This window comes from Rhipicephalus microplus, chromosome 4 (genome assembly GCF_043290135.1).
Source record: "Rhipicephalus microplus isolate Deutch F79 chromosome 4, USDA_Rmic, whole genome shotgun sequence".
NCBI classification, from domain to species: Eukaryota; Metazoa; Arthropoda; class Arachnida; order Ixodida; family Ixodidae; genus Rhipicephalus; species Rhipicephalus microplus.
Window position 1 is genome coordinate 23,919,118 of NC_134703.1, and position 16,341 is coordinate 23,935,458.

General features: G+C 47.7%; 1 protein-coding gene across 1 annotated transcript; it reads left to right on the forward strand.

Annotated features, from left to right (window-relative positions):
- The first annotated feature begins 645 nt into the window (after positions 1-645).
- On the forward strand, positions 646-16,086 carry LOC119171562 (NFX1-type zinc finger-containing protein 1). Its single transcript, XM_075892341.1, has 5 exons — positions 646-1,659; positions 6,284-6,358; positions 10,100-10,378; positions 11,574-11,852; positions 12,876-16,086. Exons 3-5 carry the CDS (start codon positions 10,101-10,103, stop codon positions 15,949-15,951), a joined length of 3,633 nt encoding a protein of 1,210 aa, XP_075748456.1. The 5' UTR covers positions 646-1,659; positions 6,284-6,358; position 10,100; the 3' UTR covers positions 15,952-16,086.
- Positions 16,087-16,341: the final 255 nt, after the last annotated feature.

Genomic DNA, 16,341 nt, shown 5'->3' on the forward strand with positions numbered 1-16,341 from the left:
GTTGGCTGAGTGTCCCGTCGTTATCGTATGTAGCCACCTCTCGTTAGTTCTTGAACCGGCCGTAGAGGGCGGTACTTGTACGTAGAACGAAATGCATATACGCTGAAAAATGCAAACGGTACGATACGAGACGACGTTACTTGTAGTGTGATAAATAATAAAAATCACAGCATATCCATGGAGGGAATGATGATGAGTGGAACGGAGCGTCCGTCAGTCCATCCACGCTTCCGTCCGTCCGCTCGTTCATTTTTCCGGCCATCCGTGCGCCCTTCCGTCTGCGCGTCCATTCGTGCGTCCGCCCGCCCGTCCATACTCTCGTGCGTCCATCTATGCGTCCGTCTGTTCGCCCATGCCTCCATCTGCCCGTCCGTCCATGCGTCCGTCCTTGCGTTCGACCATGCATTCGTTTGTCAGTCCATCCGTCCGTCCGTCCGATGTGTCCATCTGTTCATCCGTGCGTCCGTTCATTCGCGCATCCGTCCTTGCGTTCGTACATGCATCCGTCCGTTCGTGCGTGCGTCCGCCCGTGCGTCAAACAGACAGACGATGGACGGACGCGGCCAGCGGATGATTCACGGTTTGCCGAGAAAGAGTATGATACGCGCAAGGCAGCTTGGCTCGCGCTCGAAGACGGAACCCCGGTGCGCGAGCGCGCGAGAAAATGGGAATGACGTCGCACGAAGACGTTGGCGATCACGTGTTCGTCGGCGGCGCCGTACGCTAGGGGTGGGGTGTAGTAAAATAAAAGCCGTTATGGCGCGCGTGCGTGTTCAGAAAGTCGGCGGATGGACAAGGCTGCAGAGCGGCGTGCGCGCAAGGCGGCGGCGGTGGCTCGCGCTCGAAGGTGGAACCCCGATGTGGGAGCGCGCGAGGCAGAAGCGGGCCCTGAAGGCATGCCGACAAGATTCCAGCGCACGAGAACGGCAGGCCGAAGCGGCGCAGCAGTGGCATGCGGACCCAGCTTCGCCCTCTTTCTTTCTTTCTTTCTTTCTTTCTTTCTTTCTTTCTTTCTTTCTTTCTTTCTTTCTTTCTTTCTTTCTTTCATTTTCTTTCTTTCAAAGCTGTTGAGTCATTGTCTTCATCGACACCATATTTTCTCCTCTATCGTCTGCGCGCGCTGGTAATCTGTTATCCTAACTAAAAGCTGTGGAAAACTACAAACGAAGATCGCACAGTAGACAGGCTTCCACCATTCGGCCTCCGTCGAAGCGCAACCACTGCGGCCAGTATCGAATCCGCGAAATTCGGTTCAGCGCCCGAACGCCATTACCATTGCTGCGGTGGAAAAAAAAACCGCTAGGTCTCGTTATACCGGAGGTTCGAAACAAGAGTAAGCTAAGGCACAGACGACGTTAACTCCATAGTCATGCAGGATGCCGTCGATGCTTCTTCGTGTCTGTGCGAGAGGAAATCGGTGTAGTGATATATATGCTCGGGTGTCACGATCAAAGCGCACCATTGTCTGGCCCACGTGGTGCGGATGCGCACTTCGATCGGCGACGTTCGCAACCTGACACGCAGGAAGCTCGACGGATCGGCGGCCGGTCGTACGTGTTCGTCTCCCAGTGTGCTTCGCTCGCCGAGACACAGCTTGGACGCAGTCGTCGTACGAGATCACCCGATTCTGCGACTGGCAGCCATCTCCTTTGCGTAGACGTGAGTATACCTGCTCGATGCCGTTCTCTCACTTTGGGTTTCTTCCACGCATTGAATTCTAACTATGTTCGGCGCGTGTCTTGATGCTGTGTTCTCACCTTTGCGTTGTAGCAATGTTTAAGAAGTTATTCGGACTTGAGTGTCATGCACTGTTTGCTGAGGCTTGGCTCCAACCACGTAGCAACGAAGCTAAGTAACATGCAGGACCACGTTACGTTAGCGGGTCGACCCTTGTAGAAAGTATGGCGAACGTTAGATTCAAACATCAACTAACATGTCAGATGTATCTATATAACGTGTGCTGCATGAACCAAAATAAGTGAAATGCTTTAGTTTGTCGTAGATCACACCGCAGATTTGAGTTATTTCTGTGCCAGTAGCTAAACCGAGGTTTGTTCAGCATATTGAAAAGCAAGCGTCTAAACACGAGCACTGTAATATAAGCGAACAAAAAAAAAAAAGCGCCAACGTTGTTGTTCACCAACGTCCTTTTTGTTCCTGCTTGACCCGACTTTAAACGACTGTGGCTTTCATGTACAATTTATTTCTAGGAACTTGCTGAATTGCCAGCAATTTGCTGTATTAAATTAGGTTTGTTGGGAAGCGCAATGGAACGAGACGGAGTTTGACAATATTCGTTAGTGGGGTCTTAGTCTTAGGCGCTGCATAGCGCAGATTCGACAGAGGACAAAAAAAAAAACGAAGGAAAAAGGAACACTAAAGCAAAATACGAACGCTACTCGCAACTTTTGCAAGTAGCATTTGTCCTTTGCGTAAGTGTACCTTCTTTTTTTTTTCGTACGGTGTCCTGCACTATCCATCTTTAAGTTCGGGTTTGGTGATAGAGCTGTGGCTTGTTGCCAGCCCAAGAACGGAGCGCAGTACAGTAGGGTTCCTCGATGCGCGCGCCCCCTTCCGCTGCCTTGGAGGGTAGAGACAACAGCGTCGTCTGCTACGGCGTCCGCCATTACGATGCCTTTTCCGCAAGCCGCCTATAGCCACGATGGGCGGCCAACGGATGTCGCGCGGCAGCATAACAGTTTGTTGTGTCAAAACGTCTATTACTCAAGCAACATGGGAGAAATACAAAGTTTTTGAATTGGGAGTCCGAAAGTCTCCGATTTTTTATTCTGTAATACTTATATTTAAAGCGACATTAGCAGCTGGAGTTGATCGCGCAGCATAAACCTACCGTCCATGCCAGCCGCGTTAACACTTCCAATAATCATCTTCTTCGACTAGTAGGTAACTATTTATATAGGTTAATGGGACCCAAGTCCCATTACCTTTCACTGCATCTGTGTGTTGTGTGCCTTCCACAAAAGTGTAAAAACACTTTGTCAGCAGGATGAAAAAAACAGAAAAAAACTGTGATTGCGCACCATATTTTTGTATGTTGTTTTCGAATTATTTATCAGCTACCTCATTTACTGATCGTACCCTGCAACGCGCATTTTTAAAAAAATATTCCTTTCGATTCCTTTACTCCAAAATGTAGACTGGCAAACAATTGTTGAAAATATATACTATTTGGTGCTCTTACTTGTGTCTTTTATGGCATTAAATGATTACTCGCGCGCATATATTGACTATAAAATCAGGTTTAGCGTGGTTTACACAAGAATACCTTGTAAATGCTATAAACCATTCATCAATATTGTTAAAACGAAGAGACCATATGGCTTTACAACAAGAATGAAGCAAATTGCATTCAATATAAGGCAATTTCACGTGCCTCAGCTTTATTTGGATGATTTAAAATACTTCTAAAACATGTCTACAACTCACATCAAGTTAACCGCAGCGCATGTCTTTTCTGGGCAGACGGCGATCACCGCTCAAAGCGCGTTTCGCCTCGCCAACCCGGCCGCCGGGTTGCTGCAGGTGAAGCCAATAGATTAATATAAAGTGAATGAGTGTCGGTTTCTTTCTAAAAAAAAGAGGAACAGTGAGAAAATATTCTTTCACAATGAACTGACGGGATGCGTGCCTTCAATGTGATGTTACCAGAACAAATAGTGTAATGTGCCGGTAGCAACAAGCACACAACATAGGCGCTCATCTTCGCGCAACTGCAATTTGTGTACAAGAAACGATTAAGAACAATGCATTTTGTGCTGACCAAAATGAACGAGTTAAATATGCATGTACACAGCACGCATATGAACGTGTATTGCAACCATTGCACTATAGTGGTCGCGGTTGAGCCTGATCGGGATAAAGTTTCTGAACAGCGATTGGCGTGCTTCTGCAGCTGGCGTAAGAGAGTCAACCACGTCAGGCTGGATTTCGATCGAAAGTACCCGTGTGGCAGCGCTTTAAGTTACAACTCTCCAAATGCTGAAATGTCATTAAGCTGCACAAACACAAATGGTCCGTGGGCTGCCGCTTTCCGCGTTTGATATTTAACAGCTACAAGAATCGCCTTTTCGGATCTTTTGGAAATTTGAACATACTATAGCCATTTCGAAAGCGGTTTGTGCACTGTGGTATGCAACACCGGGCTATTTTGCCCGAGAAAACGCCGCATACTTGTCTTACTCAAACAGCCGTGACGAGATGGGGGGAGGGGGCGAACGGCGGCCGCCAATCGGAAGGTGGCGCTCACCCCTTCGAAGAGTGGTTCCACACCCTCGAAAGGGGCGCGCGCATCGAGGAACCCTACAGTACAGGTCACAGCAGCGTGCTGTATAGGTTTTTTTTATGTAGTTGCACCTCCTCCCCCCTCCTGGCATCTCCCTCCACCTCGTTTGCTTATGGCGCCAAATGAAAGTGCCGTGTCAAACCAATCATCCCAAAATTTTTGCAAATGTCTTGGCAAGTAAGCTCTGTTTTGTGAAGAATCATTTTGTCAGAGACTCGATTAGACCACCCCTATTCATATCTGCACACCCTGGTTTTTAGTATGTGTATCGAGAAATTTATTATCTCAGTTTGATCATTACTGATAAGTTGAGATTATCGGGTCCCCTAGAAATGCCTTTCATTGGCTGATATGATACTCTCGCTGCCAGGCGCATACCAGCCACTTCTGGAAATTATTTTGAGAACTTAAACTACACGGGGGGACGAGACACCAGAGTTGAAGAAGAAAGAACAAATGAAACAGAAAATGACAGCATATCCACGGGGTGAATGATGGAGAGTGGAGCGAAGCTGGGTCCGCACGCCGCTTCGGCCTCCCGTTCTCGTACGCCGGGATCTTGTCGGCGCTGCCGTGCAGCTTCACGGCGCGCTTCTGCCTCGCGCTCTCGCACATCGGGGTTCCGTCTTCGAGCGCGAGCCGCCGCTGCCTTGCGCGTATCAAACCGTTTATCGGCAAACCGTGAATCATCCGCTGGCCGAGTCCGCCCGTCGTCTGTCTGTTTGACGAACGGACGGACGAATGGACGCAGGGATAAACGCAGGGATGGACACGCGGGCGGACGGACGGTTGGACGCATGAACGAACGTGGGGACGGACGCATCGATCGCACGGACGGATGGATGGACGGACGCATGAATAGACGGACGGACGCACGGTTGAACGGATGGAAGCACGGACGGACGGATGGACGCACGAATGGATAGAAGCAATAACGGACGGCCGCAAGCACGGACGTAATGACTGGCGCTTCGCCCCACTTTTCCTTATTCACTCTATAGATACGCTGTGACTTTTGTTATTTATCATACTACAAGTAACGTCCTCTAGTATCGTACCATTTGCATTTTACAGCGTACATGCATTTCGTATATACACAAGCACCGCCGCCTTCGGCCGGTTCAATAACTAAGGAGAGGTGACTACATACAATTACGACAGGGTGCTCAACCAACGCTTTAAGAAGCTTCGCTCCTAAAAAAAGAGAAAAAAAATGTGCTCGTCTCCTGTCTTCTGTACTCTCGAGGAGCTCCCAGCGCTGTTTACGTTCTAAGAATAACATCTTGCGAACAAGCCCCCTAACGTTGGTGTAAGAATTACTTCGCCAAACACACCCTCCTCCGTTTCTGGAAAGTTGGATCGGGGATGATCATTGAGCCGTGGATTTCTTGCATTGTAAATAGTAGAGTCAACGGCACACGTTGTAGATGCGGCCTCATCAAGTCTGAGGCCCACGGAGCGGCTTTCAGCTCTTCCATAGGGGAGTACATGGTAGCCTAATCATTACCGACTTTTTCTAAGCACATCGGTACGTTGTCTGGTGCGATGTTTTTACCATCGTGTTTGTTTGCGCAGTACCACAGCGTACGAAGTGAATTCTCCAATGTTAGCTCGCGAATCGTGCCGTTACACAAATGTGTTGCTGGTACTACATCCCCTGGGGGACAATCCTTGAACTACGTGCGTACTTGATGAATAGTGAAGGGCCGACTGGCATAGACAGAACAAGAGAGGTAGAGGAAGAAGACCTAAAAATGAGTGATCATGGATAGGCACACTTGCATGATTTTTATTTGTTAATTTCCGCTCAAGCCGGTATACATATTGTCACCCTCTTGCTCGATATTATCTGTAGGTGTCTTACCAGCAACACCAACGCTAAAAGAAGCGGCGGAATGAGAAGTGCTTGCCCCCAAAACCAACACTGCTACTTTATTTGGCGAAGAAGATGAAGAGTAAGGTTGGCTTTATTTTTTGCAGCTTTTCATCTTCAACAATGCTCGTCCAAAATTGACACGGCTTATGGTATCTCCTTCTCAACTCATACTTAAGCAGGTAAGCATTTCGTTATATTCAACGTCTCGTTTGCTACGTGTGGGTGTCTGCAGATCAAATATTGTCTGTAATGCCGATTCATGGAGACAGAATGAAATGTTGCGCGCTAATAGTTAAAAAATGGGACCGTGATAGAGAAGCTCTTAATATTGAACTAGGTGTTAATGCCGCAGGTTACAATGGCAATGTCGTCTGCAGCGTCTCAATCGTGAAGTGCGTAGCGCTTATCAAACATGATGTCCATGGTTTCTATATCTCCAGTCTCTTTCGCATGGGTTTGTAAAACAAAAGCTTCCATACACAAATTATTATTTGCATCTAAAAACAGTAAACAAGAACCTACAAGTGTGGTCTTGATCGGCAGAGCTGGCCCGAGGCGCTGCTAAGTTAGGTACTTTCCTTCGAAGATTACGTCATACGTGTGACGACGCTGTCACGAAGGCGCGATGTTGCCAAGGGTCCAATGCACTGTCGATATAAACATAAATCGCGATGTGACCCAAACGACAAAGAGCAACGCACGTCCAATGCTCTACGTAGACATTCTGGTAAGCAAAGTTACGAGCGCTCACTCAGGTGGCGCCAGCGACATGCCAACACTAGAGTGCCTCGATGCGAGCGCCCTACCAAACACGGCTTGTTGACAGTATTTCTACACTTCTTATAACATGAAAGCGTTTAATGACTTGGTCCGCCAAGGCTCCGCTGACGTATTTCCGTCACGTATATGACAGAAGATATGCAATATATATACTAATAGATTGAAATAAAAACAAATAGGAAGAAAACTTTTCGTCGCCGGGCGTCTTACCTACGACTTCTCGCTCCGCAGCGTGCGATGCGATACCTCTAGGCCACAGAACGTGCGTTGTTTAACTTTCTAACGGCGAGCTAATTGTATATAGACCACATATTGTTTGCAGACCTCGGAGCTCAGTAATTTCAGTGCGGTTTCATGATCAGTAGCGAAATGGCGCGACGGGTGTGCGGTGGACGCATTCTGAGGGTCGTCGCCCCACGCGTCGCTAAGCGCGCGCGCCTCCACGGTGTGTGGTCACTTGTGCGTACGCGCTTATCTCGTGATTCGGGCGTTTTGTACGTCTTGTGCTTCCACCGCGAGTTTGCTTTGAACTTGAGGTAGTTAAAGAGAGCATGGACGATGTCACTTCACTCACTGCGGCGGCCGCGTTTAGGAAAGGAGAGCGCTGCTCGCGCACGAAGTAAGAATGGTGACAGTTCTTCGCACTCGACCTGTGTATACATGTGCGTTGATTTTGTGCGTCTTCCTATGTGTTTGGGAAGCGTGCCTTGAGTGTCGAGCTGCGACAGTTAATGCCTGCGCGTTGTGTATGCTCATTTCGTGCGTGCTTTCTGCGTTAGGTGCGCGCTGCAAGTTTCGAGCTGCTTGCCGTTCTTCGCGTGACATGCCAGCCGCGTTAACAGTTGTTAATGCCTGCGGGTTGTATGCTCATTTTGTGAGTGATTTCTGCTTGAGGTGCGCGCTGCAAGTTTTCAGCTGCTTGCCGTTTTTCGCGTGACATGCCAGCCGCGTTAACAGTTGTTAATGCCTGCGGGTTGTATGCTCATTTCGTGAGTGATTTCTGCTTGAAGTGCGCGCTGCAAGTTTTCAGCTGCTTGCCGTTTTTCGCGTGACACGCCAGCCGCGTTAACAGTTGTTAATGCCTGCGCGTTGTGTATGCTCATTTCGTGCGTGCTTTCTGCGTGAGGTGCGCGCTGCAAGTTTCGAGCTGCTTGCCGTTCTTCGCGTTACAATACCATTTGTTTCTGTAGCATTCATTCCTTCGCCCTTGCAATGAAACAATGCACAGTAAACGCTAACTGCCTCTGTGGAGGCACGTTTCGCTTTCGTAACATATCGATTCGTAGACAGATGGATCATCCGCGTTTTTTTTCGTATTTTGTGTTAATGAGCCATTGAACGTGTTGATACTGCCTTGCAGCGCGCTACAATATCTGAGATCATTGCAGACTATTTTAGGATCATCGAGTAGGCTTGAGCGCGTGAACGCGAAGTGCTGAGCTTGTCCTCGATTGAACGCAGCCGCCAGCGATAGAGCGATAACGCTGGCGTGCACGATGCCTTGTGTATGAGTGCCCAAGCACATTGCCGTGGATAAGAACAGAGCGTTGAGGGTCGATGCTCTGTTCGTCGATATTAGGGTATGCAGCGTGCATTGCTTGCTGTAATTTTGAGTTTTCGTTTTCCGGCCACAAGTTCAGTCAAATAAGGAGTTTCACCTTGGAAACGCCGACTGTTATCTCTGTCAGCACAACAACCCCGTGACAATATTTCGGAGCCATCCAGTAAGTTGCCAAACATCAGGAATTGATGAATCGTAGTGGTGTGTGAATAGCGGAAATTCACCATAATAATAGACCGCCTTGTTCCATTGGATTTTAGGACTGACAATGGTGTTATCTCGGTGAGAATGTCGCAAGCAAACGCAAAGTTGTAGTCAACGTGCGATAAGCGTCGTCCTTCATGGTAAGCGTAGCACTCGCCTGTTGGTCCAGCGCATCTTATTAAAGAGCTTGTTTTGTAATACTGATCTACTCGTAGTTATAAATTACACATGTTAACGTGTAATGTGATTAAGAAGTTTCGTTCTGTATATACTATACATGATAAGAAGGTAGTTTTATGAACACTGATGACAAATGTTGTGGCTGATACAAAAAGAGCTGAAAATGTTCCATGCCATTGGTATCATATTAGATGTCGAAGAAATATTTTTTTCACACCCCTGTTCAACCCATAACAACGTTGATCATCCCGTACATCGAGAGTGAATCACTGATTGACAGCAGTGGCTCTATAGTGCCTGCTTATGTATGGCTGAGGGTGGAACCGTACTTTTTTTTATCCTTTTCTTTTTATGATAATTTCAGTGCTGGGCGAACGTATTGGATTATAAGTGAAACAAGGCAGGCGGAAAATATGGAGGCGTGATCAACATTGAACGAACTCGTGTTACCGGATGTAAAAAATTCGACAAGAGAAGTCGTTTTCCTTAGAACATACTATTAAGACAAACCGAGAGGATTGTGTGACAAATTTACAATATGATAGTCTTTTTATACGTGGACGCGTCTTTATTACTTTTTTTTCTTTTTGGTTCAGGCGAAGAAAAAGTAACCGAGGAACTTTCACTTAAAACATTTCTTAAATTTCTGATGGACATACAACTTGACTCGTCTTCATCGTGACCAGCTCAAAACGAGAATTTTATTTTCGTTGTCACACGCTGTGGCTTCACTTGTATGGCGAGCTGTGTTTTTCGTTTGTGCTCGAAGTAACGGAACCCCGAACACGCCATGCCATCATTGTCTTTGTGTTTTCTTTAACCGAATCTCTCGTTCTTAGGAAATGTTCGTGCCCATGATAGTTCTTGAGCTTCTCTCTACGCATTGTCTGTTGTTGTAGGTGTTCAAAGTGACTTGTTCTGCGAAGTTTAAAGAAAGCACAAGTCCAGGGTAAGATGGAAGCATGAAGTTGCGAAAAAAATCTTGAAGAGGGGAGTATCTCTGAAGCCGATGTTTCGACAAGGAAACTTCTCGTCAGCAAAGGTGCAGTAGATACCTTGAAACATACCGAAGGTTTCGAGCACTCAGCTTGCATAGGTGTTTGTGTTAGGATACCACTCTGTGCAATATAAAAAAATCCAGGGGTATGGGCGCGAAATTAGAATTTATCTTGCTGTCTTTCTTTCCGTGATTCAGTATGCACCGGCTGAAACGGCAGAGCGACTCGTCAAGCAACGACGAGAGCTTTTCGAGCGCATCGAGCGACGACGATGTCACGTCTGACGAGGTGCAGTTTGAGTCCCCGCGGCCGCCTCGCTTCAGGGACAAAACCGCGGCCCAGCTGGGGCTCGCGAAGGCCGGCTGCCGAGACCAGAAGGGGCGTCCGGGGAGAAACTGCCACACCTACAGCAAAGGGGCAGGGTTTTCCCTGGCCAACGATGGCGACTATTCACGGTTGCCAATGGAGAAATCAAGGTCAGCAATGGCACCAGTGTATAATACACATACATAAAGTGTTAACTTAGGGCGGTTGGTGTATATGTGCTTGAAGAATTGGGTAACGATGCAAGGAACGGGACGGACAGGCCGAGACAGACGAGCCATTCCTTCTTTGTTCTGATTGAACTAATTATATATATATATATATATATAAACGTGTGTGTGCGAGGAAGATTTTACGTAAGACATTTTGCAATGCAAGATGTGTTTTTTGTGTGTGTGTATCGTGATGATAGTTTGCGAGGTCAGGAAACATCGAATGTGCGAACCGAAGCGTTTTCATGTATACAAGTCCACCGTATAGCACTGTTCGTTTAGTCGTCCAAGGTGCTAAAATGGCGAGGTGGACGGCCCAATATGGTGCCACAAAAACCCATCCGTAAAATAATATATAGTACTTTATAGGACACTGCGACGTTTTGGCGCTTTTTATTCTCTTTTGGGTTTCAGCGTAGCCAGAGCTTTCTTTTTTTGTTGAGGGGTGGGTAGAGCCATATTATATAGATGTGGGTTACTTCGTGCTCTGTATGTATTAGTGTATACATACGTGTATACTTGTGCGATAGAGGAATGTTTCAGGGAAGAGCTTCGCACCATTAGGAGTGGGGTGGGGGGGGAGGATAGGTGCTGTAACACCAGCAAGTCATCAAACAATGGTGTGGGGCCTCGCCAGTGTTTGGTGGCTTGCTGGTTCACAAAGGGTTGGGGAGGGTGATGACTAGCGGGGTAGTATATGGCTAGGTGAGCTCAAGTATGACCATTGCCAGCTTCCTTTTTCACTCAGACTCAAAACCATGATGTGATTTTGATTTGGTTTTGAGGGGCGCCTTTAGTGGAGGGTTGCGCAAATATTCGACCGTCAGGGCTTTTCTGATGTGCACCAAAATAAGTACACAGACTTGCAGCATTTCGCCCCTTTAGAAACACTACTACCGCTGTATATGGTTCGAACCCTTAGTTTAGGGGCCGGTTGCTTAGCACCGTAATCACTTTACCACCAAGGCGTAGAATTTTCTTGTACACTATTGTGAACCTTGGCATAAATATAAATATTTATCTAGGCCAAAAGGTTATGCTGAATCCTAACACATCCCCATCTTCCCTTTAGCGACGTGCTTCACATATTCGACCTGTATTTGTTTTGCACATTATTTCTTTCACTGTGCACCAGGTCGTGGAGGCATGTCTCCGGGAGTGCGGACGCGTTCGTGCTGTCTCAGTTGCTCGAGTCTTCCGACACGGAGGCCCTGTTCACGCTCGTCCTCATGGGGGACAACCTCGGCGCCCTGCTGGAAAACGCCACGCTCGACTGCGCAGCGCTCAACACGCTTGTCGCGCTGCTCGCCAAGGCGTGCACGTGCCGCCAGACTGAACACCTGAGGCTCCTGCTGGGAACCGTGGCGGTGAACGACATGTTCCTGCGGAACGTCGAGCAGCAGCTTGTCTGCAGGTACGGCCCCTTCTGCCCGTGTGTGTGAACTCGGAATTTGCGGAATACGGCAACATATGCATGGAGTGTTCTTGGCAGATCGTTTCTTCGACAGTCCGCCAGCTGAATGAAGGTTAATAAAATCCGAAACTAAAGCCCTACAGCTCTTGCTGTAAACGGCTGTAGAAAAGTTTACCTCTTTCCAGAAACAGTTTTATGTTTTTATATCTGCTTATTCGGAGATCAGGTAAGGGAGATTATTGCTACCTCAGTATTTGAAAGACGTTTAGTAAGAAAGAGGGAGTTAGTTCCTGCAACAACAGAAAGCGGAGGTAATTGGTAAATATACGCGTTAAACGACCACGCGTGTGAACATGGACACAAGCGACGTAAAAAAAAACAACACAAACACCACCAACATTTCGTATTATCTTCACTTGTCATGTGTCCATGTTTGCACATCCAGTCATTTAACATGAATTTATTCCTGCGCACGCGCGCATGATGTAGGCTTCCATATATCCCTCATTATATATACAGAGACTCGTACTTCCTTACAAAACTACTGGTTGAGGTGTACTTCAAGTGTATCAGTGTAGTCATTAACAACGTCAAGCGGGCCACCCGATGTGTCCATAACCGAAAAGAATGGATCTCGGCTCACCCTTTTAAGCACGGATGCATTTACTCGGCTTCAGTTGGCTGTGGTATTGGATGTCTTGATCATGTGACAGAAGCTATTTTGTTATTGACTCTTGTTGCTAAATAGCCGGACACTTATTGCTATATCTTAAATGAGGTATGCACACCTACACTGTTCGTTGGAGTGCATATTAGTCAGGGCTCTTGCCCTTGATGATTGTAGGAAGACGTGAAGCGGTGTGTCATGAGTGTTGCTTATATTGTGTATGTCAGTGAAAAAGCAAAGAGTGCTCAACCCTCCGCGGTCTTATTATAGTCCCCCCTTGAGCTGTGAATTTACACTAATCTGTTTAGCGCAAATGTTTCTGCAACCCTAAATCATTTTTCAATCTTCCGTTCCAGGCGGCGGTTGCCAGCCTTTTGGGACGAGTTCGTCGTACCCCTGGTGAAGGTCGTGGAAAAGTCGGTGAAACTCCTTCCATGCGAGCGTAAAAACAACTTCTGTAGCCTCGCTGCCGTTTTGCTAGATTTAGTCAACAGCAGTCTTCAGGACACGCAACCAATTGACGGGAATGTTGTGGAGGCAGTTGAAAGCATTGGCACAGTCTTGGCCGAGGCAAACAAGCTTGACTTTCGACAAGTCGTCGGGAGGACTCATTACGCCTCGTTTCCAGGAGACGGAGATGCCGGAGAGAAGTCGTCAGTGCTGCCAGAGGAATTCCTTCAGTGCGCGCAACTCGGCGAAACAGAAGTCGGCTCGGTTCGTCCAGCTACGACGACTGAATACTTAATGAATCAGTACAGCCGTCTCAGGCAACTGTTTCTCCAGCCGCTGGGAAAGGTATTGAGCACGTTGCAGTCGTTCCCGGTATCGGCTGACCCCATCAGCATTGTCATATACACAGAAGTCAAGATTGGTCCTCCTGTATGTACGATCAACGGTGTCGGCCACAAGGTAAGCTTCAGCGTCGTAGACGGCAGAAATTGTGAGTCCAAACTGCTGCCTGGATGCATGGTTTGCCTAAGCAACGACGGATTTCAGACAGTCGTTCACGGCAAAGTACTGCGGCGAAGTTTCAAAGACAGAGAACAGGGACATATGATTGTATCCTTTACCGATGCTAGGAGGTTTGAGGCTGCAGCGTCTGTACAAGGCTTTGTCATGGTGGAGTGCCCAGAGTTTTATGAAGACTATATTTCAGTCTTTGACGTGATGAAACAGTTTGAAGCAACACAGTTGCAGCTGCCTTTCAAAAAGTACATCGTTGATGGACGCAGCGATCCCGCTGCTCCTGGCTACATGAACAACAACACCGTCTTTGACATGAAAGCGCTGTTCAAGAAGAGTCTGTTTATACGTCCACACAATGACCGAGATTGGCCGAGTAGTGGAGAGACTGAACTGGATCGGTACCAGTACGACGCCATACAGACGGCAGTTTCGAGGGATGTCACACTCGTGGAAGGGATTCCTGGAACGGGCAAAACCTTCATGGTGACCCGGCTTGTGTCAGTCATGTTGGACAACATAAACGTCTCCCATGGAGGTCCCATCATGATCGTATCAAAGGACAAAGAAAGCATTTGCTTGATTATGGCACAATTTGAAGAAGTTCTGGATGACGTTGAAGTCGTGAGCGCGGACAGTGATATTTTTCAAATGAAAAAGAGAGTGCTGACTGCCGGACCCAATCCGGAGGCAGTCGAACCTTCACATTTGCGCTTACTGAGGCGACATGTTGATGAGATAGAACAACTTAAATCTCGAACCAAGAACGTGCAAGATCATCTAAGACGTATTCCGTCTAGGCTCCTGGGAGAGAGCGAACTGAAATCTGTGATGAATGACAAGCATTACAGGAGCTTGTTTTTCACGATGGTGACTGGCGCAGAAGACAAGCTGAGAGACTGGCTGCTTGCTGACAATGAGGATGTTGTAGCGAGGTTTTCCTCGGGAAACCACAGTTTTCTCTCTGAAGATGAAGTGTGTTACATTGGCGACGTGTGGGAGCTTGACATGGAGAGCAGGTACAGGCTGTATGGCTACTGGAGAAACAGTTATTGCGAGAGAAAATCACGCGAATGGTTTGATCTCGTGGAAAGGTTCAAGACGCTGCTTTTGCTGAAGAAAGAGGCGGAAGAAAAATTGCAGCTCGATGCTCTTCGCGGAAAGAAGATTCTAGGAGCAACTCTCTCTTCCCTACCAAAGATATGGGCGATGCTCAGAGACATCAAACCACAGATCATCATCGTGCTAGGATCACGCTCAATTCCAGAGCCCTTCATGCTCCCCATAATAACACTCAACCCTCATCACATTGTTCTCATCAGTGACACGCGAAACATTTTTGACCTACCGGGAGAGATGGAGGCCGCTCATGGCTCGTTGTTCGAGCGTCTGGTTGAACAAGGGGTCACCTGCTGTCAGCTTTTGACACAATACAAACTAAACCCAAACACTGTAAGAGTTATAGATGCTTTCAAGACCAACACATTTCTCGAAAGGTACGAGTTTCGGACCGAACTTTCGCAGATACGGGGAGTTTCGTCGAACGTGCGGTTCGTCGACCACTCTGTTTGCTACAATAGGGACAACATTATCGCATGCGCCTTGGAAGCGGAATTCTTGGCCTCGCTGGCTAAGTACCTGTTAATACAAGGGTACCACCCATGTGAGATCTGCGTGTACGCACCCACCGTGGATCAGGTTGACCTCATCAAGTCTAACTTGTGCGGCTTGGAAGAAGAGCCTCTGGTCGCCACAGTGGACAAGGCTAAAGGCTGCAAGAACTCCATTGTTCTCATGTCATTTTCGTGTCCTAACACGACGTATGACTTCGAGGTCTCGTGTCGGGACCACTACAACGCTATCGCGTCTTCGACGATAGGCCTGTTCTGCATCGGGAACCTTACGTACCTGTCGGATAACACCAAGACTTGGAAGCAAGTTGCCCCTGTCCTTTACGCAGAAGGTATGGTCGGTCCCCTTGAGCTTAAATGCCAGATACACCCGGACAAGACTACGGCTGTGACGAAGGCAAATGACTTCGCTGATGTCATTGACGGCGGCTGCAGTACACCGTGCAACGCCTCCCTGCCTTGCGGTCACCCGTGTCCCAACACGTGCCACCTTAGCGACAAAGACCACCAGCAGACATTGTGCACCAGACCTTGCAAGAAGCTGCTCCCTTGTGATCACCCTTGCAAGGCGCTGTGCGGAGACCCATGTCAGACTGAGTGTGAAATCATGGTAAACGCGCTTAGTCCCTGTAACCACGTCGTTCGGGTGCCTTGCTCAGCCGTGCTCAATGCGCACGAGGTGCGTTCTCAGTGTACCGAAGTGTGCGGAAAGAAGATCAGTCGAGGGGTCCGCTGCACAAGGAAATGTCGCGACTGCTTCCTCGAGTGCACTCACCTTAACGACGATGTCTACTTCGAAGAAGAACCCCCTGTATGCATGAACTGCCAAATCATGTGACGATGCAACATTGTTCTTGGCTTCATCGCATACAGACATTGTACATAATCTTCTTGGATCATTCAAAAAGCTTGGATTTTGTGTTTTGATTTTGCAGCTGCTGCCAGTAATAAAAATAAAATGTAAAAGCTGTAATATCATGGCCTTCTGGTATTTGATAAACATTAGGAGTATACAGTGTCCACTATAGCGCGAAATATGCGCACAGCAACTTATGCGCACAGCGAATTGCGCACAGCAAATATGCGCACTTTTCTTTCATCTCTCTGTTTTCTCAGAGTTAGAAAAAAGAAACAAATCATGAGTTTTTTCTTACGCAGCTGTGTGTAAAGCATACACTAAAGCATAACGAACGGGCACGAAAGGTAGATCAACAAAAAATTGGCAGAT

Excerpts from the sequence above, each read along its gene's own strand:
- LOC119171562 (XM_075892341.1), top strand. The coding sequence starts at position 10,101 with ATGCACCGGCTGAAACGGCAGAGCGACTCGTCAAGCAACGACGAGAGC. Across the intron at positions 10,379-11,573 it reads TTGCCAATGGAGAAATCAAG|GTCGTGGAGGCATGTCTCCG; the intron begins GTCAGCAATGGC and ends ACTGTGCACCAG. Across the intron at positions 11,853-12,875 it reads GAGCAGCAGCTTGTCTGCAG|GCGGCGGTTGCCAGCCTTTT; the intron begins GTACGGCCCCTT and ends CTTCCGTTCCAG.